Consider the following 24038-nt stretch of genomic DNA (forward strand, 5'->3'; position numbering starts at 1 on the left):
ACTTCGTTTGAAGGGATGGAGAGCCTGGGCTGTTCAGGGACGATCATGTCACTCCCGAGAGAAAAGAGCTGCTTTAGGGGGAGAAAAAGTGCTTCTTCGCAGAGTTCAGTGTATTTCTGAAATGCCGCATCTCAGAGAAAAGGCCTCGTAACAGATTCCTACGTTGTGTCAAACTATAACAAACTGAATCGCGAAAAGCAATTACAAAGCAAATATTGTGATCGGTGCGGTGGGTAAAATCGGAGCCGGATTTAGAGAGGAATATTAACTCTGATTTTTTTTTTCTTAACCAATAGTGTATGGATTTGTGCTCAGTCTGAAGTGCTTTTCCTGTAGATGGCGTTCTCTGGGTACCGAGCGATCAGCAGCAACGCAGCCGAGCTCGAGAGACTTCATTAAGCCGCAGATAACAAAATAATTAATAATCTTTCTTTAGTTATATGTATATTAAAAGTGTGTGTGTGGGGGGGGGGGGGGGAAGTACATTGATTTATCGTAAGCAAAAGCGTGTTTCTGCCTCACGTGGACGCAAATAAAAAGTGTTTGAATAAATAAGTTATTTCTGAGCATTTTGTTGTCAAAGTGTTAAATGTCCCCGTCATTTTTATTCCAACACTAACGTGATTACAGCCAATTATATATTCACCAGTGTTCTTTATTTTAGAGTAATTGTACTTGTCACTAATAAAACAGAGACATAATGGATCGCTACTATTCTGAATTTTAAAGCAATTGTCTGTAATTTGATTGAATTATACGTCGTCTTCTCTACTTTTTTATTTCTGTATTTTGAAATCCTATTTTCTTGAAAATTACAGCTCTGTTCCTGTTTTGTTGTTCCTGAAGTAACAAAACCTCCTGTAACATTTATAAATAGAGCCCCGTCCCTGTGGAAACGTGGAAAATCATAATTTCAACCCCAGCGCTTAAAAAGCTTTACACGTAAATCTGTGTGTCCGGAGAAGCGCGGGGCTCAGAGCTGGGCGCGGCGGGACGCCCTCCGCGGGGGAAGTGGAGCCCCAGCAGAGGGAACAACACTGCACCGCACACAACGGGGTTCGCTCAATTTATCATAGTGGTTCATCGTGTTCCATGTGGCTCAGGCACTAAAGAACGTCAAGACGAGTTCAGTTCCTAATGTTTACATGGGAGAACAGGTAAAGACACAGGAGGGAAAAAAAAAAAAAAAAAAAAAAAAAAGGTATATATAAATATTATTCCAATTGCATTCCTCCAAGCAATTATCCGTATTCTGTTCGTATATTTCTTTAGGTGATGGTCATAGGTAACGAGTCTGAGAGTTCCTTGAGTATCCCTAGGCAGAAACAATAGAGACATCGAGTGACATAGACACGGCACACGCAGGAAATATTGCGCTGTGTTATTACGGTGCTCTTTGGGTTGTTTTGCTGAGGATGAGCTCTCAGAGGGCTGTTTTTTTGTTGCTGTTTCTCAAAGCCGAAAACATGCCTTTAATTTAGCAATTGTACCAACCATCAACGCGGTAAGATATGATCCGCGTTGTCGCCAAACACAAATCAAAAAATGATACAAAGGCTTTCACAAGTTAATTTCAGATGACAAAACACGTGCCCACCACAACAGAGAAAGTTAAACTATCATTTGCGAACTGTGCGGTTGCGTGAAGAGGTATCTGCTAGGTATGCTGAGCACAGGCAAACACGGTCTGTCTGCAGTTCTTTGCACTGAAGGCAGGGAGAAGCTGAGGTGTGGGATGCAAGCAGCTCTCGTAAGAGGCTCTTGCTGAAGCCTCAGTGAGACGTGAGCAGGACCCTCAGGGGGAAAATGTTTTCTTGTGGATTCGGTACTTAATACAACTGCAAAACTAGTAGTTTTGTAGTCGCCTTGGGAGGGAAGACAAACCCGGTCTGTTCCTAAGTGGGTATGGTTCTGTCCAGTCCAACGTGGACAAGGGCTATGAGCCTTTTATCTACACTTCTGTTATTGATGTTTTGCAACGAGCAGGCAAATAAAATGCAATGCCATCCTCTCACTTGAGCAAAATATTTATTTGTTGGAGTTTTCCAAGCTACAGCATGATTTCATTGTCCAGGTGGAGTTTATAGATCGGTTCTAATAAACACTGTTTTCTGAAAACTCCCTGGGAAACAGAGCCTCGGTGCTTATGTGTGTTGCGTGTGTGTGTATGCGCGAGTGCAAGCCCATGGAGCGCCCCATCTGAAAGACGGAGAGGAGCAAACACACAAAGGAGATGGTGCATCCCGGGAGAAGTGTTTCTTTCAACATCTTTTCTCTCCACAATGTCACTGCTCAGAAGTCAGTGTGCAGCCGCTTCTCGGTCAGATTACTGCCGAGGCAGAACCAGAACCCCAGGCTGTAGCGAGGCACCGTCCGCGCGCGGTGGGAGGGACGCGGACGAGATTTAACTTGTTGCCAGTCGGTTTTTTGTGTTTGTTTGTTTGTGCTGCTGCTTTAAAAGCGAAACAAACTCCAGAAACAAAGCGGGGGGTGGAGGGTGGGCTGGGGAGAGAGGGAGGAGGAAAACAAGCTCTGTCTAAAAGACATATCATATGAAAATAATGTATGAACACACCCACAGATATCAAGGGTACGCTATCAGTCCTTCCCCGAGAAACTATTTATGAGTGGTAGCCGTTATAATCATCCAACAAGTCCCTTACCATCTCTCTCCCCTCCCTCCGCGAAAGAAAGAAAAAAGAAAACATGGAGACCACACCGCCAATATTAAGTGCTCAGAACACCCCACAGCGAAAGCAGTCCCCTGCGACCGGGGCACTGCAAAAGCAGCGATGTTCGCACCCCCCTCCACCCCCCCATCCCGACTGCGGGTCCCGCATCGAGCGCAGCTCCGCACCCGAGCACAACTCCGCGCAGCGCACCGCCTCCTCCCGCATGAGCTCCGGGCACGGAGAAAGTGAAAAGTAGCTTTACTCCAGGGCTCGCCAGGCACCTTGCCTACGCGGGCATATAGTTGTGTATGCCTTTTGTGCTACCTCCAGCATTTAGCTGTGGTTACACGGGGGGTCCAGGAGGGGCATGGGTGGGAGAGGGGAAGATGTAGTGCTTTCGTAGGCCATAAAAATGGGACCCGCGGCTCATCGCGTCGAGCTCGGATCCCGCTAAGCCGAGTGCTGCGAAGGATGCACGAAACAGGGAGGCCAGGTAGAGTGGGTGGGCATATGCTCGCTGGTTGCTCCGAGAGCCTGGGGAATAATGCCCGGGGAGGGACGGGTCTGTCTCTGTGCTGAAGGAGGGGGGCAGGGCTGGGGGGAAGAGGGGGGAGGGCAGAAGTAAATCATGTTTTCTACTGTTACCGAAAAACTGCAGACCCAGATACGTGTGTCGTTTTCTCAAGACTTATATGGGGCTAAATGGCTTTACAGGGACACTACGAAAATATTCTGGGAGTCGAAGAGCAGCTCCAAGTCTATCCAAACTCTGCTCATTTTTCCCGATTCTTGAATTCAACCTCAAAACTCCGACAAAAATAAATAAATAAGTAAAATAAGCATCGCATCAGCCAAGGATATTTTACGAGCAAATAGTAGAAAATAAAATTATGTATTGAAACCTCGAGAACAGTATACGACTTTTAAGTGGCCCATTGTCCCCTACATTTTATTATCATCATAGCTTTGTAAGTAATTCTTCAGGGATATTTTAATTTCCATAGTGACCTTCAGTGGGTTTTTTTGTTTGTTTTGCGAGGATACGCGTTACACAGACGGAGGTGACACTCAAACACACCGCTGTGTAACAGAAGAGCGACACCTCGGGTTTTGCAAAAAAACCATCTCCAAGCCTTCGGGTTGGCAGCGAGTGTCAGAACGTTCTGTTTTGAAAAACTCTGGCAGTGGCAGAAGAATAGACAAATTCTAATGGAAGCTCGACGTCTACAGATAGACTCTCCATAGATGGGATTCTAAAGGTATAGGAATAAATAAATAAAACCTTTCGCGTGTAACTAAGGCGAAGAAATTCATCCCTTCCCACCCTGCTGCAGCCGCCGGGTGAAAGGCGCACTATGATGCTCCTGGGGTCCCCTTCTGCCACCGTTCTGTCCAGGCGCTTACGGCACCACCGCAGGTTTCCGTCCCCCACAGCAATCGCTTCCCATTTCCTCGTTGTTCCAAGCCCTGCCCGCCCGAGGCACCTCTTGAAGTTCAGCATGGGGGGAACTCTTTACACCTAGTGCCGAGCGTCGCTGTGTGAAAGCTACCTCTCCTCCAGCAGTACCCCGCTGGCTGGTCTTTAAGGTACAGTGCCGCTTCTCAAAAGATCATCGGATGGGGAAATTTAGCTCTTCTTGAAACATTTCAGCAACTGAGCAATTAGTTCTGAATGGGGTGGGGGAGGGAAGAAGAGAGAGCCTAAAGGAGGGGGGGGAGAAGAGGAGCTACAACACAACGAGCCCGAAAACAACAGGGGTGGGGATGCATAGGAGGGGGGCTTAAAATGTTTGTATTTAAAGGGTGCTCGCAAGGTCTTCTGCACAATATGTGCCGCTCTCCTTAAAGGGGCACCGAGTGCCAATAACCATTAGTCATCCGGCAGGGACTTTTCATTACAGATCTATCTTTAGGGGGAGTTCCCCGAAGTCTCTGCAAGGAACAGAGATGCGGATTTTAAACGCGGTCCACTTCGACTCGCGCAGTGCCTGCATACCTGCTGCAATAGAAAGGAGCGATACTCACCCGAGTGTGTGCGGACAGCCCAGAGGTCCCTGCAGCACCCGCGTCCTCAGTGGAATACCATCTTGCATCCGCGGCAGCTCCCAGCCTACACTCGATGTTAACATTTACGCTATCTCAAATACCAGGCTCTCCCATAGACATTTTTCCAGGGTTTTCAAGCAAATTTCTCGGTGCCATAATGTTATGATGGAAGGATGCTGAAATGACAGGCCTCGTAGACGCTTGTCTTAATCATCGGCTTCTTAATTTAGTTTTAGTGCTGTGGTTTTGTGTGTGCGCGTGTGTGTCTGCGCGTGTGTGCGCGCAAGAGAAGGCTCTGACAACCTGCAGCTTCCTAATGACTGACGAGGCAGGGCTGCTGCAGCAAAGTAACACTTCCCTGGTGTGAAGACCTCTCACTGGGAAGTTTAGTTCACTACTGTTCTCGCAATGCTAATCGTATAACCTGTAACCAAAACCCAGGCAAGAAGGATACAGCATGCTAAATAGAGTAACTTCTAATCACTAAACGTTAGCACCACGGCCAGCTGTTAGGGATTAACTGAAAGTCGGTTAGAGACAGACACCTAAACTTAAATATACAAACGCGATGTAAGGGTGGACCGCCGAATACTTCTTCCTCTCTCTCTTTGCCTCCATTCATTCCTCCACCTCCAGTCCCATTCACCCCTCTTCAATCTGTATGACCACCTCTTGCCTTTGTTAGCGCTCGTTCCGGCCCCGCTCGCCCTGCCCGAACAGCGGGATGTCGCTGCCTGCTGAGCTGCTCTTACCTTAATTGCCCAGGTAACCTGGAATAAATAAGACAAGCTTAGAATCTGGGGGATAGAGCTATAAATGCGCACATCCAGGCATTTACTGTACCCAACGCGATATTAGAGGTTGTTAATCTAAGGTGTCCCGACTCGTTTCGTGGACACATGATGCCATCGAAGCGTGGTTATTAAATACTCTTTATTCATGGCTGAAAAAACCCTCATTCATTCCTTAAGCTGTCAGGACATTTTAACTGCTTAACCCCTTGGAAGAGCCTGGGAGTACAGAGCCGCTGTATTTGCGTGAAGGGAGACTGGAGGCTGGAGCCGTGGGGGGGCCACAACATATCTGCATCCATCGAGCTGACAGTGGTACACTTTCCGTTTGGCCCTTTACTTAAAAAAAAAACATGCAGGGAAAAATCTGCGGTGAAACATTATCAGTAAGAGTTGCACCCAGAATCTGTATTCAAACTGCACGGCAACCCTTCAGATGGCATTTGAGCCGGGGGTCCTCGGAGCAGTACTCCCTCAGCCCCACAGCGCCACGAGCCCCTGAGGGTGGGGAGCACAGAGCTGCCCCTCCTCGCACGACCCGCGCCCCGCCAGGCTGGGGCCGTGCATTCCCTTCTCCGTTCAGGCTGCTTCTCCAGGCACTCCACCAAAATTTTCATGCTAGAAAGTGCTAAATTTCTGGACCCTCTCACAGGAATTCGAGTGCAGACGGAGCTGAGAGGGTCAAACCAGCCACTTATTCAGGGTCACCATTTATAAAGCTACTACTGAAGTGGACGGGAGCTGTGACCAGGTCAGAGCCAACAGAAGAACTGGCGTTAGAGCAGGATTTCGAGCGTTCAAAGCCAATAGTCCCACTTTTATACATGAGGAATTATTATTTAAAAAAAAAAAAAAAAAAAAAAAAAAAAAAAAAAAAAGACTAGAAAGTTAAAGTCCAGTAGAAATAATTGACGTGCTTTTCCTACATATCCTTTTCTGTCCTATAAACAGGGAATTAATCTCACGAGCTTGGAACAATACGCACTACATATTGAACGCAACATTTCCTTTTTTGGTAGAACTGTATATCCACGGCGCTAAAAAAAAATACATTATATAAATCCTAAATTTGTGCACAGTACTTTATTCTGCTGCAGTGATAAATGACCGAATATTAAGCCCAGATCACCAAACGCTGTAAAAAACACGTTGCTGTCTGTATTGGACCTTTGCTCAGAAATGTATGAAGGTTTTCTTCCTTGTCTGCTACGTTCTCATCCCCGAACGCAGAGCTAAGCAGACTCAGCTTTGACCTAAGGAACACCTCAGAGCATTAAAATTTCAGCAGGCGATGTCAGTGTTACATTAAACGAGAGCTCCTCCGGTTCGCTGCAGAGCTGGGATTTGAATAAAACGCTCAATGTTAACAAACAATACACACGTTTGGCACTTTGTGTATTAAATGGATCAAAGGGATTTGATAAGGCACAATACCCCGTTTGTACAGACCTGATTGAGTTAATATAATATCAGCAAATTTTACAGCGAAATGAATCCGTTTCTTTTCTTTGTGTTTAAAACCAGCGCAGATTACAAATTTTAATGATCTGAAAATGTTTGGTATACAAAATCATGCTTATTTCAGTATTAGCAAAAACACAAGAAATTTTTCAACACAAACACCCAGCTGTGTCTATTTTAAAAGCAGTTCAATGACAGCTTGCACTTATGAGCATGCAATCAGCTAATTTCGCTTTTTTTTTTTTTCTTCTGTGTTAATCAACACTTTCCTTCCTGCATATCAGAGTACAAATAGTATAGTTACTCCACAGCAGTAAATGTTTACGTAACCTGTCCTTTCTCAAGAATCCGGTTACACCGAATCATTACATGCTAGACCGAGTAGGAAAATGCACAGGGCCCAGCCGCCCCGATGGGATCTTGCACTGACATACATTGGTTACTGCCCATCAGAACCATAATAATATGCACAAAGCTTACCTTTTCTCTTACCCCAGCACCACAGAGCTCCGTTACATCCTCTACACTGCACTCTTCTTCAGCAGTTCCCATCAATTGGCTTCAGTGTTGTGCAAGGAAATAATTGCAAATTATCACGATATTTAAAAAATAAAATAAAATACAACAGCAATTCTGAAAAAGAAAAAGCCGAAGGTAGCCGATCATTGACTTCTACTTCTTTTTGGTCAGTAGCAACCTGTTACGAAATTGGATAAAAAAATACAATTGTGGTGAGGTCAAGCGAGGTTAATCCAACGCACATAGTTCGTGCCATGCCCAAGTGCAATTGTTTATTGCCCATCCACAGCAATTGTTGTAGGGATTTACCCTCCCTTTCTCACAGCCGCTCTCTCACACACGCACATACTCACAAACGCATACAGAAAAGGCACAGAGCCGTGGTGGTTGCACTGGGATCTGCACTGGATTTCCCGGGACACACTGCTGGGGCAGGGCTGCGGGTGTTACACTTCAACGGAACCATTTCTCCAGCGGGACAAACATGAACTTTGGGTGGTTGAACGCAGCGACAGGCACCGTCTGTACGTTGTGTTGCACAGCGTTCATTTTAAACGTGACCAATACTCTATCGCTCACGTTTCCCCTTCTCCTTTCAGTGCGAGGAAGCTCATTTTGCTTTGTTTCGGGGCCGATTCTCATTTCTGCCCGTACTCACGGCGGTAACGCCGCGATGCGGGGAGCAGCGCCGAGCCCGGGCAGCGCGCAGCCCGCTCCGTGAGCCCCTGAACCAACGGCACCGCCGGAATGGAGCCCCCGTTCCCTTTCCCACGGCCCACACACCGAGCCCCACCGGGGCCGACGGAGGGGCTGCTCGAGGCGCTGCGCCGGTACTGGGGCGCTTAATGCGTTCGGCGGTGCTGCTGTTCCGCAGGCCTCGGCCAGAGGCCTCTACCCGCCCGGCGCTGTCTCCGCCACATCGAGCCCGAGCCCCTTCCATCGCACAGCCCCCGCCCGGTCCCAGCTTCAACGCCCGCCCCGCCGTCCCGACCCCTCCGGCTGAGTTTCGTTGCTCCCCGTTGGTTAAATAAATAACAACAGCGCGGCGGGGCCCAGGAACACACTGCCGACGGGCGCCGTCGGGATTCGCCAAGTAGTACCTCCGCTCCGGCACCGCGCGGACGGCGCGCCCCCCCCCGGCTCCCGTCCGACTCCCGCCCCGGTAGCAAGGAGGGTCGGGGCAACTTTGCTCCACCGGAGGAGTTACCGAACGAAACCCCGGAACCGAGCGCCGTTGGTTGGGCACGAGGGGCTTAGTGCCGTCGCGCGGAGGAGCACGGCCGGTGACGCGCCCCGCACCGGTATCCCTGCGCCGCGGGAGCCGCGACGGAGAGGGGGCGGGGCGTCGGGGGGTGGGGGCGTGTCGGCGAGCAGCCATTGGCCGGCGGGAGGCAGGACGCTCGGGCACGCCGCCGCCGCTGATTGGGCGCCCGGTGGGAAAGGTTAAACCAAAAAATTTTTTACAGGCACGGTGCGTGTGTGCAGCTCTGAAATTAATTGCGGCCGGGGCGCTCCGTAAAGCCGGCTCTGCTCCGACCCGCGGCGCGTCCTCCCCCCTACACACCGCTGTACCGGGGAACCGGCACCATGAAGTAGCTTTTTTTTTTTTTTTTTTTTTTTTTTTTTTTTTTTTTGGTGTGTGTGTGTGTTTGCGCGGCTTTGGGTCTTTTTTTTTTTTTTTTTGCTGCTGCTGTTGTTTGGTTTTTAGAGGGCTCTTTTACTCCTTTTTCCTCCTCTTTTTTCCCCCCTTCGTTCCGGCTCTCTCCGCTCGGTGACCGCTGCCGCCGTCCCCCGCCCGTGCTACATGCCGTGCCAGCGCCTGACGCTGAGCTCCCGCCGCGCCGCCGCCGCCGCCGGTGGTGCCGCCGCCCGCCCGGCCCCCGCCCGCCCGGCCCTGGCCGCCGCCAGCCGCCCCCTCGGCGCAGCGTGTGATGTTGGACATGGGAGATAGGAAGGAAGTGAAAATGCTGCCCAAGTCCTCCTTCAGCATCAACAGCCTGGTGCCCGAAGCCGTGCAGAGCGACAACCACAGCGGCCACAGCCACCACAACAGCCACCATCCACACCACCACCATCACCACCACCACCACCACCCGCCGCCGCCGCAACAGCCCCAGCGCGCCGCCGCGGCCGAAGACGAGGACGAGGAGAAGGCGCCTTTGCTGCTGCCGCCGCCAGCCGCCGGCGCCCTGGAGACGGCCAAGGCCGAGGCGCTGTCGGGGAAAGGCGAGGCGGGTTCGGCGGCGGCGGAGCTGGAGGAGAAGGAGAAGGCGGCCGAGGAGAAGAAGGGGGCGGCCGAGGGGGGCAAGGACGGGGAGGGCGGCAAGGAGGGCGAGAAGAAGAACGGCAAGTACGAGAAACCTCCGTTCAGCTACAACGCGCTCATCATGATGGCCATTCGGCAGAGCCCCGAGAAGCGCCTGACGCTCAACGGCATCTACGAGTTCATCATGAAGAACTTCCCATACTACCGGGAGAACAAGCAGGGCTGGCAGAACTCTATCCGCCACAACCTCTCTCTCAATAAGTGCTTCGTCAAGGTGCCCCGCCACTACGACGACCCGGGCAAAGGGAACTACTGGATGCTGGACCCGTCCAGCGACGACGTCTTCATCGGGGGCACCACGGGCAAGCTGCGCCGGCGCTCCACCACTTCCCGGGCCAAGCTGGCCTTCAAGCGCGGCGCCCGCCTCACTTCCACCGGCCTCACCTTCATGGACCGGGCGGGGTCCCTCTACTGGCCCATGTCCCCCTTTCTGTCCCTTCACCACCCGCGGGCCAGCAGCACGCTGAGCTACAACGGGACCGCGTCCGCCTACCCCAGCCACCCCATGCCCTACAGCTCGGTGTTGACTCAGAACTCCTTGGGGAACAATCACTCCTTTTCCACGTCCAACGGGTTGAGCGTCGATAGACTCGTCAACGGGGAGATCCCCTACGCCACTCACCACCTCACGGCCGCCGCCCTGGCCGCCTCGGTGCCGTGCGGCTTGTCGGTCCCCTGCTCCGGCACGTACTCCCTAAATCCCTGCTCCGTGAACCTCCTGGCGGGACAGACGAGTTACTTTTTCCCCCACGTCCCTCACCCCTCAATGACTTCTCAGAGCAGCACTTCGATGACGGCCAGGGCCGCCTCTTCGTCCACATCGCCGCAGGCACCTTCCACCCTGCCCTGCGAGTCCCTAAGACCCTCTTTGCCGAGTTTCACGACGGGACTCTCTGGAGGACTCTCCGATTATTTTACACATCAAAATCAGGGGTCTTCTTCCAACCCTTTAATACATTAACGTCCATGGGATCAGACTGTAAGTGAACATTTTACACACGTTCGCGTTGTAAATGATGATTGAAAAGAGAAAAAAAAAGAAAAAAAGAAAAAAGAAAAAAAAAAAAGAAAAACAAAAAGCCCAGGTATTTTTTATTAAGTCCCCCATTTTCTGTACGTTTGTTCAGTCTTTAGGGTTGTTTATTATGCCACCAGGGTGAGGAGTGTCAGCGAGGTGCAATGTGGGGAGATTACATTGTAGACTATGGAGTTTGGGAGACAAATTTCTAGTAGAATGTGTATCTAATAGTGACTGCTTTCGCGATTCCTATTCAAATACGAAAAGTCCATCTCTAAAGCCGCCAGATTCTCCATGTTTGCAGTATTATAAGTTATCATGGATATGTCGGTGGGTGCAGACCATGAAAAAAAGCCACTAGATTTATGAAAACTATAAAAAGAAGTGTAATTTGTATTTAAGCAGATTCATACTGAGAGATGCCCAAAAACTACGTTTTGGCCATTTATAATTTTATCTTTTTCTTTACCTAACTGCTTCTTTTTTTTTTTTTTTTTTGGGGGGGGGGGGGGGTTCTTCTTCTCCTTCTTCTTTTTTAATTCCTTTTTTTTTAATTATTATTATTATTTTTCCTGTTTGTTTGTTTGTTTACTTTTAGACCAAAGATTGGGTTATAGAAAATGCACTCAGTGTACGGAGTAATTTAAAAGCAGCCGCATTCTTTCAGTTCGCAGCACTGCCCGTTCCAATGATTCCGAAGGGGACAAAATTACTGATTGCCTTCAGTTTGTGTTGTGTATATTTTGATGTATGTGGTCACTAACAGGTCACCTTTATTTTTTATTTTTATTTTTTCCTAAATGTAGTGAAATGTTAATACCTATTGTACTTATAGGTAAACCTTGCAAATATGTAACCTGTGTTGCGCAAATGCCGCATAAATTTGAGTGATTGTTAATGTTGTCTTAAAATTTCTTGATTGTGATACTGTGGTCATATGCCCGTGTTTGTCACTTACAAAAATGTTTACTATGAACACACAGAAATAAAAAAGAAAAAAAAATAGGCTAAATTCATATATACTTGATAGTTTTTTCGTCTCTTTTATTAACTAAAATTAAAATTCCTGAGGCTTTAAAGTTACAGGGAGGTCAGCACGCTGCCTAGCCCAGCGGCCCTCCGTTTTTCACACGCTCCTTCTCCAACCCCCACATCACCTCGTGTTTAACCACAACGTTTGGGGACAGAAAGAAGAGGGTTTTAGCGATACCCCACGGCCCCACGCGAGGTGCAGGGCCTGAGCATGGCGGTGCAAGGCGGGGGTCGTGCTGAGCGGTCTGACACTGAGCACGCTTAAGTCTTCGAATGTATGTAGATATGTACATATATATTCATACATATATATGTAACGCGCTAGGAAAAAGTGCAGGTACATGGTTTATTTCTTAAGAACATGGGTTTTTTTTTCGTTTTTGTTTGTTTGTTTTTGAGTTGTTTTTTATTATTTTTTTTTATTTTTTTTTTAATTTCTGCAATCTTTGGTATGATCTGAAAGAATTATCCATCTGAAAGGCGTTATTCCTACTGTATGATAAGTGAAGCTATATGAACTATGAATGTGTGTATATATACATATACATATTAGCTTTCCTATAATGACTTGATCAAATTTGGCAAGCTATGCTGCGTACGTGTATTAAATGCAATCCTTATCTGAAAGCTCCGCAGTTCCGGAAGTGTCTGTGCTCTGTACTTACAGACTTTCAATGCTGCTAACCTTGGGCTGGACGTTTTGCACAGGATTGTAAGGGGAGCTCGAGCCTCCTCCTCCGCCCCTGACCCGTGTCCACCGGTGGCCGGGCCGGGATGAGGCATCCGGGCCAGGCTGAGCCGAGCTGCGCTGGGCAGGGCTGAGCCATCGCTCCGGGCCGGGCCGGGCCGAGCTGAGCAGTGTTGAGACGGCTGGGGGCCTGCAGGATGCAGTGCTGGGGCATGGACTTAAATGTACTGGGGGGCTGGGGGGAGGGGAGAGTGTGGATTTGTTCAAATACAAAGTTCTGGACTGGCCTGCTTTTGCACTATGCCTGCAAAGGACAGTGCTGGCACAAATCCGAGCAAACTAACCCGAGTACAGAAAACCAATCCATTAATTTTAGGAGGCAATGTGATGACTGATTTTAAGGAGTATTTAATCCTTTCTTGGTCAGTTTAGGGAGACCTATGAAAGCCATAACTGTTGAAAATAATTAGAAAAGTTGTGCAGAAGGTTTAGCAGCTAATTGGCTCCCGCAGCGGAGAACGGAGCTGTTCATTTGCGGTGTTGGGGCAGCTGTGGTCTCGTAACACTGAGCTGCAGCCACTACAATGGGCCCCGGGAAATAATGCGGGGCTCGGAGATGGTATCGCGGGGACTTGAAAGAGCTGAGCTGAGGGAGGCAGGAATGAGGAAGAAAAAGGAGATAAAAAAATAATCTGAGAGTGATTGAAGAAGCAATAGGAAATCTGAATTCTCGCAATGAGAGTATTTGAAAGTATGAGGGGAGGGAGGAGAAATCTTCCCCAAGTAGGTGATGAATAAACAGATGCAGGCAAATGTGCACGGAAGCGAGAGGAGCGAAGGACTCTGCTGGGAGCTGGGATGCCCGGCCCCGCGCTGTGTGGGGGACCGCGGAGAAAACTCTTGATATTCTCTGCTCCACTCTCACCTCTGCAATTCCAAATTAATCACCGCCGCGAGAGAAGGGCCTCTTTGTTTGGGGAGGAAAAGGTAATACCTCCACTTGGAAGAGCCCTTCCCCCCGGCCTTCCCTCCATTGTCATTAAAATAGGAGATCGCAAAAACTGAAAAAAAGAAAGAAAGAAACCTGCTTAGCAACGAAGCCATTGGAAATAATACAGTGAAATAGGTGTGACTGGAACTCCTGGAGCCTCTGGACCACTCTCTGTACGTTTGTGCCTAAGCAAATTAAAAGGATCGCATCTGCCGCAGCTGACAAAGGGAATGATTTATTATTTACCACTTCCAATCGGTTGTATACTGCAGGTAACTCAATAGCACATACTTAAAGAATTATTTAGACTGCAGCGTAAAAAAATCTGCTGAGAGTGTGCTAAAAAGGGGAAAAGAGGAATGTGGTTGGAGGAAGGCGCAATCTCAGCCATGGCAGTTTGGGGCTGGCTAATAGCATTAATTAGATAAGCGTGATGCATTATAACTCCCGGGAAGGAGACTCCAATGGATGGCTTCGCAGAGTTCATCTCAGTGGGCTCTGAGCACTCCGCACTAGGGTCAGAGTAGCCGAAAGCTGCCCGAGACCTTCAGGTGCACCTCTCCCTCTCTCCCATGTACGGGGGAAGGGCTGGTGATGGGGCTGCAATGTATGCACATCTCTGTGCACTTATGGTCAGCACTGAGACTGTCTTCGAGAGGAAAAAATACTGAGGTTGTCGCAGGGTGTAGCAGCTCTGCTAAGGCCCAAAATACGCCTTCACTTTTACCTGCTTCCAGGCATAGAAACTCTTTTGTTAGCTGAATGTGCCTGGGAGGTTCTTCTTTATGCAGAATCTTTTGGTAGAGAATGTGAGGTTTATTTTATTTTGTTTTGTTTTATTTTATTTTACTCTATTCTATTATTTCATTCCACCCAATTCCATTTTATTTCATTTCATATCATATCTAGCAGTGATTCTGTTATCTGATCCTCATTTCCACGGGGCGTTACGTGCCAAAGCCTCGGGCAGAGCTCTCAGGATTTTTGTAACGCACACTGCAGAGCGTTGCCGTGTCTCATCGCCGTTTCTCCGCCTTTCCCTACTCGTACCGTTCGGTCTGTATGGACTCTAGGAGATTTCTCGAGTTGGTGGTTGAGGCGGTTAGCTTTGCTTGCTTAGTCGGTACCATAAGAAAACTGCTCATCAAGAAACCTCCAATTACAGTTTTAAGACTGTTTGCAAACGCGTGTGAGAGATAATAAATTATACCTCGAATCCAAAGGAGGGTATAGAGACACTATTTTTCTGACAGACTTGAAAAAATCAGTAAAATAGTATCCGTTATCTTATGAAAGCGTTCTCAAGAAATGAAGGAGTATATAAAATATTCTGCCTGAAGTGGCACAAAGCCACTGTTTGAGGGAGTGATAGGGGTTTTGTTTTGTTTTTTAGTTCTGTGCTTGGGAAAAAAAAAAAAAAAAAAAAGGAAAGGAAAAAGAAATAGAAGAAGAGTTGTAGAGGGGACGTCACCGCGCCCTTTAGAACTCCTTCAGATACTCCTCAGGGTTTGTGGCAGGAGCTGAGGCTCAGGTGTACACCCCCGCATAGTTCGTGTTAACGTGGGCTCTGCAGCAGCACTCAGGCAAAACTCCCTCTGAACCCAGTTGCGTTTGGCCTGAACGTACCCGAGCTCTGCTTGGAAAAGTGCACTGAGAAGTGATAACTTTTTTAAAAAAGTATTTATTTAGTTGTTGATATTTTCCCTTCTGAAACTCACTGCAGATCTGCACCGCCATTTAGGATATATTGCCTAGCTCTCAATAGCACACCAGTCCCACGGAAGGTGCAGACACGTACCTATTGCACAGTGCAGATCTCAAGAAGGGCGATCGACAACTGGGGATGCGCACACGCACACCCGCGCACCCCGTAGCACCCCTCGGAGGGCTTTGCCCCACACTTCCCCGTGCCGCCCCCCGCCCAGCGCAGCGCCTGGGTGACGGGGTCAGGCGTGGCGGGAGAGGGGGAGCGGGAGGTGAAGGTGAAGAGCAGCAGCGGGCTCGGGGCTGGCTGCGGCTGCTCTCTGGGCTGTGCGGCTGTGCCCAGAGGGCGGAGTTCCCGCACGCTGCTGCCTCACCGGAGAACCTGCCCTCGGCGCAGCGCTCCGCAGCCGGGACCCCACCGCCGCCGCCCGCCCCGCACCGCTCTGTGTGGCCCCGTTTCCCCCTGGGCTCGGGGAGCCGGGAGGTGGCGGAGTGGCGCTGCCCCCCTTCCTCGCCCTCGGCTGGGGTTCCCCAGCACCTCTCACACCGCAAAGCGTGTGTCTAACGCCAGGATTTTTTTTATTATTATTTTTAAATTTCTGGTCTCTCTTCGAACCGTTTCCTCCCCCCGCCTCCCCTCCCCCTCGCTCCCATCGGTAAGTTGGAACTTTCTTCGCCGCTTTAGCAGTTCTCCCGCTCTCTCTCCAGGTTTTAGTTCCTTTATTAACGCTTTGTCGCTGCTCCGCTCGCACCGACGCTGGAGGAACCACCACCAGCCCGGGGCGGGGCTGTGTCCGCTTTCGGAGCCTCCGGAGAAGATGCGAGAGACGCGGGGAAGGGCGCTCCGTCGGCTTCGGTGAGTTCGGATCTCCGCTCGTGGCTCCGAGCCTGAGTCGCGCTCGGTGCGCGCTGTGCGTGGAGAGGGGGCGGGCGATACGCGGGCCGGGCGGGCTCCGGAAGGAATGGTTTGATTGGGGTCGGAACACATCGCTAAAGAAATAGCCGTGGGCTTCCTTCACCTTGCGGGCGTTGTGCGAATAGTTTCGGGAATGCCAGAAGTGAGGGGAGGGCCCCGTGGGACAGCGTGCACAGAGCCGCTCCCGGTGGGTGCAGGTTCGCTTGCGGAGCTCCGCGGCAGCCCCAGGGCAGGGGCAGGGCCCGGAAACCTTCGAGTGGCCGAGGCTTTGCCCTCTGCCTGAATTCCCTCTGCTGCTCTGCGGGTATTTAGCGAGCTGACCGACATCTCGGGACAGAAGAAAAAGTTGAACTCATGGGTTTAAGTCACTGATATTTCCGCGGAGACAAGGCCCTCCGTGTCCTCTCTTGTCTGCACCTGTCCCCGCTTGTCGCTGCTTCTTTGGCCCGACAGAGCTTTGTGTACCCCCTCGGTCCCCTCGGTGGAAGATTTTACCTTCCCTGCTCTTTTCCCGATTAACTTCGGGCAGTCAGCGTACGCAGGCGGCAACTTCACAGAGCCCAGGGCGTGCACGCAGCTCCGCAGTTCCCGCAGGGCTCCGTTTGCCTCCCACGGCTTGCGCCGCAACCCAGGGACAGCGGGGCCCCGTGGCCGCAGACCCAGCGCGGCTGCGGGCGCTGAGGGTCGGGGGCGGCGCTGTACGGCGCTGCGGACCCGCGGCTGGGGGCGCTCTTGCATAGCGGGAGAGCGCCGCGACAGGCCCCGCTGCGGTCGCCGCCGGGGAACCGCGGAGTCGGGCCGCCGCGTAGCGGTGCACGGGGCTTTGCGCTGCAACCGCTGCCCGCAGGGAGAACCGCGCTGTGAGGGAGTCGTTGGGCTGTGAGGGAACTGGGCTCCTTCCGTTTCGGAAAAGAGGAATGGTGGGAAGTATCCTTATCTCGGCGTAATGGGAGCTGCAGAGAGAGAGATGGTGCTGGAGGAAAATGTAGTTAAATCCTTTTCCCGTGACCTGATCCAGGATGTTTCCATCCAGAAACAGTGTAGAGAAACCCACAGGGCCAAAATAAAACTTGGGAAACCGATTAAAAAAAAAACTAAATGAACTCAAGCCCCCAAATTCCAACATCCCAAAACAAAGGAAACAAAACCTCCAACATAAATAAATAAATAGATAGATAAATGAATAGATCAAATAAATACACTAATTTATCCTTCAGCATCATGTAGTAGACCATAGCCCCAGGCTTGCAAATTACTCTCGGGACGAGAGGATTTGCTCTTCTCAGCTAGGGAATGGACACGGAGCGCCCGTGGCAGCCCGTGTCAAGAGCACTGTCTGTAAGGAGCCTTACGAGTGTGTATGATCTGGGAGGAGAGCCTCAGCGCGGGTAGCTCTGAGAGCAGCCATTGCTACCCCGCGCCGGGGCGAGCATCGCTCCCATACAGCCGCCCGCGGGGATCTGCCTGAGCTGCAACCGGGATGAGAGTTTCCTGCGCGGAGACGCCAAATTCCGAGCCCCAGGGCTAAATCAAGCAACCTCATCTCCCTCCTAAACAAACAAACAGAATAAGCCCAACAACCCTCAACTCCCTGCGCTCAAGCCGGAGCAGCCCGGGTTCTCTGGGGAACCCGGGCTGTTTCCGCGGAGGGGAATGCAGAACCCTCCTTGATCGCTTTCGCAAGGGAATCTCTCTCAGGGAGGCAGGGACACGTGGAATGAGCCGCAGCCTCCGGGACGGGCCTCGCCGGGGCCTCCACCGGGTCTCGGGGTTCCTCCGGCTGAAGCCATCGCCCCGCTCTGTTCCTTAGCTGAGGAAAAGTGCTCGCAGCCTCTCTCCGCCCCTCCTCGCCCGGCTCCCACCCAGAACCAAACTGGCTGCAAGCATTTAGGATGAGATACTCTGATAAATTCAGCGCATCCGAGTGCAGACAGAGAGCTGCCAACAGATCTTCCCGAAGTCCGCCCATCTAGGAATAAAACAGAGGCATTCTTTCGCAACCGTGGCAGACAGTCTAAAAAGGAGAAATAAAACAAGGTAGTTGCTTTCTCAAGAAAATAAGCAAAACTATGTTTTTAGAATGAAAACAAACTGCGTTTTCCCAAAGGCTGCGTTACCTCTGAGTTTTAAACACAGGCAATATTCACCGGTTCCCGGACTGCCCTTTTGAAGCAAAAATCCCGGTGCTGTTCTATGAGCACTTCAGGTTTTCTCTCGTTTCGCGATCCCAGCACACAGAGCACAGTCAGCCAGGCACGGGCGTGGCCCCCGCGGGGCCGTGGGCTCGGGCTGTCCACAGATTCCAAGGAAAGGAAGCTGGGACCATTATTCAAGCTGTTAAAAGCACATCGCATAACCGCAAATTTTATCACGCCACGGCTCACAGGTGGCGATTTCCAAACATTCCAGTGATAAAGAAATCTCCTTCTGGGTGTCTAAATCACACATGTGGTGGAGAGAAGCACGATGGTCCGGAACGGTACCAGTGCGTTTTTGTTAGCGAAATGAGTGCGTTCGCTCGCAGGGGTCCGCTGGAAAACAGTGTGAATTACGCAAATATAAATCGCACTGCTGTTTATCAATGAACCTCTTTCCGTATAATCTATACGGCTACACATATGTGTGTGAACACACATGCATGAGTATCTTTGCCCGATCTGCTTCTGAAACGTCCCCTGGCACTCGTTGGGGAGGCAGCGCCGCTTCCCCCGCTCGCTGGTTGTTCTATGTGAGCAAAGTTGTTTGTTTTCTGGGAAGCGTAAGTTGTCTTCAGTTATGTCATCGGTATCATTTGCATTTAGGCGGAAGGGTAGGCTGTGTGAGCTCTATTTTTGTTATTAAATCAGTGAAGGTAGAAGTACTGATAATTAAACACAGATCTCTCTGATTGCAGGTTGGAGCAGTCAAATCGATGATCTTCTCATCAATAATCGAGCAGCGCAATTGATCACTCTGTTTATTTATGAGGAACCTGAGCTATTTGTTTATATATTTCGACTTCTTTGTCTGCTAATTATTATAGCAGATTGGTTTGAAAGAAAGAGCTTAGGCTGGGAAACACACTTGACAGATCCATTCTTAGCTAACCTGATAGTGGATTATTGCAATCCAATAAGTTTAACAAATTACTTATACGTGCTTGCCTTTCGAGCAATTAGGAAACCGTTTCAGATTAAAATCCCTTGTTGTATTCGGGGTCGGTTCATTTAAATAAAGGGGCATTCTGTTGAGATATTTTCCAAATAAAAAATGTTTTTCTGGATCCGTAGAGACTGGGAAGGAACCAGTGTGCTCCGGGCCCTGGTCTGCCTTTGTAACCGCGAGGAACTCAGTACTGTGGTGCCCTGAGCTTTCCTTAGAGATGGAATTTGAGATTCAGAGATGATCTGAGTATAGGAATCAGAGGAAAAAAAGAAAAAAAGAAAAAAAAAAGGAAAAAAAAAAAGAAAAAGAAACAAAGTTAAAAAAAAAAAAAAAAGGAAAAGAGAAGAAAAAGGAAAGCTTGGCATTCCAAAGAACTCTCCAAAGAGGGAGATATTTTAGGTTGCTTAGTGATTAAATCTGTTCAAAAGCAATCTCCCCGGTCTCTGCGGACTATCCGGTTCGCAGAAGGATGACACTTTGCCCCATATTTTAGCTTTTTCCCTTCGAACTGGGCATTTTCTGTGGCGACTGTTTCGAGGAGGGCTCCATTTCTTCACCTCTTTCCCTCCTCCGCTTCTGCAGCGTTGGCGCAACCGTCCCGCCGGCGGGAGGTACGGGCGTGCGAGCGTGCCGGGGGGGACCGCCTCCCCTAGCCGTCCGGAGTGCAAGCTGGGCAGTGAGAACAGGATCGGCCCGTGATGCCGCTCAGCGGAGAGCCCTTGGCTTCTCCCTCGTACTTTCGGCAAGTTTAGTTGTTTCTGATTCCCCCCCTTCCCCCTCCAGCAACTGCTGCTTTGCAACCTGCAGAGATAAGGCGGCCTCGCATCAGATGATCGCAGAGATAAGTAATCTCTCCCCTTGGTCCGTGCTAAAGCTGACCGTACGAGCTCGAATCTCAGAGCGCTGAGTCTTTCCTGTGAATGAACGAGAAAACACTCGACAGGTCGTGAATAATCGTTTTAATGAGTGTGTAAAAGCGTGCGACGGGGTGCACGGAGCTGTCGGGTTAAACAAACAACTTGTACCCTGACGAAATCCGATTGTTAAAGTGCAAAGTGGTGTCAGTCCAATTTCCATTCCACTTCTAAATACCACAGATCTAAGTCGCGGGAGTCCAATTTTCCCCATTAAGAAAAATAACAATATTTTCTGAACGTAAGTGCGACCGTCCCTTATGTCAGCCTTTGGAGGGGAAAAAAAAGAAAAAAAAAAAAAAAAAGAAAAAAAAAAAGGGACCAGTTGCACATCCCAAAGATACTGAAGTTCCTTCTGTTCTCTTCGTATTATTTTCAAGAAATGAATTTAAATGCGGGTATTTGACATTTTCCTAGATATTATCAGATCACTGTGGTAAATATTTCCTCTCTTTGTTCCCTTGCCCGTATGTTTTTTCACAGATCACTGGAGGCAAACATCGAATTAATTGGATCTTGGTGGCTGAGGCTGGTAACAGTGTATTGAACGGAGTTATCTGCCACAATGCCCAGGTGTCTGCCAGAATGTCAGGACATTCTAGACCAGGTAAATCCGGAGAACACCTACCAGAAAATTAAAACGAGTGCAATGTTAGATGTACCAGTTCCAAGTTATCTTGCTGTTATGTGGGGAGGTGTTAGCACTGACCGGTGCTAACCTATGTAGAATCTATACATTCCAGAGAGAAACTGGAGTTTGCCTTCAGAAGAAGTGCCATGGAAGGGCCAGATCTTTGCCTTCGCAACGGGGCCTGGCACTATTTTGCAACTGCAAACTTTACTCCTTTAAGTGACTAATTCTATGGAATTAGGTGGTTGTTTAGTGACTTGTATTACCTACATTCATTGTTGCTGAAGACCTCCAAACCAGCTCCGTGTTTGTTTCTCTCTTGGAAAACTCATTTTTGGATGTGTCCTCTGACAACACCATGTTAAGTGAAATGGGGCAAGACCACCCCAGCTGAAAACTGGAACGTTTCAGAAGTTTTTCAAAAATTTCTCCATGATGTTTTTCCATTAAATATTCGAATTTTCAAACATAATATGACATCAGATGGCAAGCCAAAACACATTAATTCTTGGGCTACAGGTGTAATCGGGACCCAATGCAATGTCCAGTGATACGGATGGGAAATCTACCTCTGCTACCAGTGGAAGTGGTATCTGGCCCTTCATGACCCATAGGATGGGACTAAGCTGGTGGCTTTAATTTCACGCCAGTCTCCAGTGTTTGTAACATTTTGAATTAAAGTGTGGAGTTAAACTGAATTAGTTTACCAACGCAGTTTTGTGCCGGGGTTTAGCAGCAGTCTAGTGGGCACTAGGAACAATCGTCGTTCACTGCGTTTTCCTAAGTAGATCAAAATCACGTCTGGCCCACTCCACTAGCAGTGGTGTTAGAAAGAAAACGGGGAGAAGAAAAGGCAGAAATAGAGGGAAAAAAAGATCCCTCTCTCGCAGAATTGGATATCGGATCTATAACTAATGAGCCATGAGGTCATATATCATTATTTAACACGCATCTGACGTCCTGCGCATTCCCAGCGCGGCTTTATTTAGGCGGTATGACTCGAAGCACGGACCGGTACGGACGGGCCGGCAGTCTGGAGGAGATGCGCTTCTCCTGGGGCTAAAGGGGCCGCGGAAGCAGCGGGGAGGGGAGAGGGGAACGGACGAAAAGGTGAGGGTTGCGCTGCCAGCCCGTGGGGCAGGGCTCGTCAGACGGCTGGGAAACAGCCCTGTCCCGCAGCAGGAATAGTGCCGTCCTACCGCAACCTACCGCAATGCCATTTCTTCTGCAACTAAAACACGCACAGAATGGGCACGGGGGATAGCAGAGACATATCAGTTTCCTACTGTAGTTGTGCTAATAAATAAACCTTTTCGATGTTTAAAACACTCTATCTGTCACATTCACAAGATAGGTACTGTAAATTCCCGTTGCAAATATACAAACAGAGATCCAAGAGGTTGCCTCTGTTTTTGTATCTCTCTCTCACAAGAAATGCACTATCAAAACATTAATTATATTTGAAAGGGAGCAGATTATTTGTTTGAGAAAGAATTACATTCTTGAATTTATATTCCACGCAGATCTCTCCTCCTGTCTGCCGGGAGGGCTGAACTGTAAATCTGTCTCGAGTGATGCACCCTACACCGTGGGTAGGTGCGTCATTTCGGAGCCGGAGAGAGATGGGAGCTTATCCGAGGAGCTTTCAGACACCTCCGTGGGATGGGTCGTTAGGGAGTGCCGGAATCCACAGGAAATTGCAGATCTAACATGTGAGGAACATAAAGCCCTGCTCTCTGACAGTGGGAACGCAAATACACAGACACGCGGGACTGAGCCTGGTACTTGCTGAGCACTGCGACTCACGGCTTTGGGCCTCGGTGCTGGTTTGTAAAATGCCTCACTCACGTACTGCTGCAGTCGATAGCCGGAAAGCTACCGACCGTGTGAGTCATGAGCCATCAGCAAAAGCCTTCAGCCGCCCTTCCAAAGCCTAATAAAAGAGTTAAACTGATGCCCTTATCTTTCTTTTAAAGAAAAACGAACGAAAGAAAGAAAATGTGGCGATGCACTGTAACTTTCTCAGGAGTGCTGAAATCCTGCCCTTGGGATCTGGTTCTTCCCCTCTCCTCCACCATGTGGCATTCCCTATAGCGTACGTCTACCGCCAGGCGCCCTTAAGCATCTCAACAGAATTGGTCTTTGGCATTGAAACTGCTGGCGGCGGCTGATGCCACAAGTCAGAGCAGAGAAGCGGCCAGGGCTCTTCTCACGGCTGGGGAAGCGCGTCCATAAATCGGTAGATTCCCTATATGTGGAACCCGGGGGAGTAGGTCCCGACGAGGAGACCCCTTTTCCCTGTTCCTGTGTTTCCCGAGCCTCTGAGAGGCTTTCCCGAGCACTGGGACGATCGAGACATGGGGCCTGGGCCGGGACCGTGCCTGGGCTATGCTCTGCCTATGATCGGAGATTTGTGGGAGTAGAGGGAACCCTGACAGCCAGAGTGGGACCTGGCCGGGAGTGGGCTCCTTGAAGGAGGATGGCTGCGTGCTCGTGATACGAAGGGCGGAACAGGACAGCGCGCTGGCACCGAGGGCTTTTTTTTTTTTTTTTTTTTTTTTTTCCCTGTTCGTTAGAACCAAAAGGAAAATTGGAGGGGGAGGAGGGAAGGCGGTGGGGGACTGAGAAGGAGAGACGGGAGTAGTTAAGTGTCTGTCTGGAGAGTAACAAGGGTCGTTCACCTCCCCGGGAGCGGGGACCCCATGCGTCGCCGCAGAACCGGAACCCCGGGCCACCGAGCTTCGGTGCTTCACGCCGCGACCTTCCCCCCCTCACTGCATCGCCACGGTGGCAATAAAAGCCTGAAATGCGGCTCAGCTCGCGGCCAAACGGATTCTGTCCCTGCCCGGGGCTTCGGGTCCTTGTCGGGGAAAACGCGGGATGCTACCGTGCCTTGGCTCGACGGAGCTGTAGGAACAAGGTCGGGTCGGTTTCATGAGAGCACGTCTTTGGGGCGTTGGACTCAGTGCAGGGAGCCCTCGCTGCCCCCTTCGGGAAATGAGGGGGACAGCGGAGCCACTGCTCCGACGCTCCCCTTCAGCGCATGACTGAGAGTGAATCAAGTCGCCCTGCTCACTCGGAGACCGACACCCATGCCCACGACCGAGAACAAGGAGGAGAAAGGGAACATGGGTGGTAGGAGCGGGGTAGGAGACCAAAAGTTCAGCAGAGAAAAGGCCAGGAGG

The 24038-nt window shown here is 50.0% G+C and overlaps 3 protein-coding genes and 1 long non-coding RNA gene across 4 annotated transcripts; 2 read left to right on the plus strand and 2 right to left on the minus strand.

Moving 5' to 3' along the window:
- Nucleotides 1-569: 569 nt before the first annotated feature.
- LOC146760751 (uncharacterized) lies at nt 570-5343 on the minus strand. Its single transcript, XR_014947211.1, has 2 exons — nt 4698-5343; nt 570-1134 (listed from the first exon to the last, which is right to left on the minus strand). It is a non-coding gene; the product is annotated as an uncharacterized LOC146760751 (long non-coding RNA).
- A 1234-nt stretch (nt 5344-6577) lies between these two features.
- LOC146760752 (uncharacterized) lies at nt 6578-8969 on the minus strand. Its single transcript, XM_085550424.1, has 2 exons — nt 7451-8969; nt 6578-6846 (listed from the first exon to the last, which is right to left on the minus strand). Exon 1 carries the CDS (start codon nt 8865-8867, stop codon nt 8100-8102), a length of 768 nt encoding a protein of 255 aa, XP_085406550.1. The 5' UTR covers nt 8868-8969; the 3' UTR covers nt 6578-6846; nt 7451-8099.
- A 25-nt stretch (nt 8970-8994) lies between these two features.
- FOXG1 (forkhead box G1) lies at nt 8995-11855 on the plus strand. The gene has a single exon (XM_032445104.2). The coding sequence runs from the start codon at nt 9421-9423 to the stop codon at nt 10774-10776; it is 1356 nt and encodes a 451-aa protein (XP_032300995.2). The 5' UTR covers nt 8995-9420; the 3' UTR covers nt 10777-11855.
- A 1433-nt stretch (nt 11856-13288) lies between these two features.
- On the plus strand, nt 13289-20375 carry LOC107315033 (uncharacterized). The gene is made up of 4 exons (XM_085549822.1): nt 13289-13336; nt 15419-15803; nt 15957-16104; nt 19891-20375. Exons 1-4 carry the CDS (start codon nt 13289-13291, stop codon nt 20213-20215), a joined length of 906 nt encoding a protein of 301 aa, XP_085405948.1. The 3' UTR covers nt 20216-20375.
- The last annotated feature ends 3663 nt before the right edge of the window (nt 20376-24038 follow it).

The sequence above is a fragment of the Coturnix japonica genome, chromosome 5, assembly GCF_054131305.1.
Source record: "Coturnix japonica strain WE chromosome 5, WE-NBRP24, whole genome shotgun sequence".
NCBI lineage: Eukaryota > Metazoa > Chordata > Aves > Galliformes > Phasianidae > Coturnix > Coturnix japonica.

Bases quoted from the DNA above. Each gene is read 5' to 3' on its own strand.
- LOC107315033 (XM_085549822.1), top strand. From the start codon at position 13,289: ATGAGAGTATTTGAAAGTATGAGGGGAGGGAGGAGAAATCTTCCCCAA. The intron at 13,337-15,418 runs GTAGGTGATGAA...CGCACCCCGTAG, and splicing joins GGAGGAGAAATCTTCCCCAA to CACCCCTCGGAGGGCTTTGC. The intron at 15,804-15,956 runs GTGTGTCTAACG...CTCTCTCTCCAG, and splicing joins CACCTCTCACACCGCAAAGC to GTTTTAGTTCCTTTATTAAC.
- FOXG1 (XM_032445104.2), top strand. From the start codon at position 9,421: ATGTTGGACATGGGAGATAGGAAGGAAGTGAAAATGCTGCCCAAGTCC.
- LOC146760752 (XM_085550424.1), bottom strand. From the start codon at position 8,867: ATGGCTGCTCGCCGACACGCCCCCACCCCCCGACGCCCCGCCCCCTCT.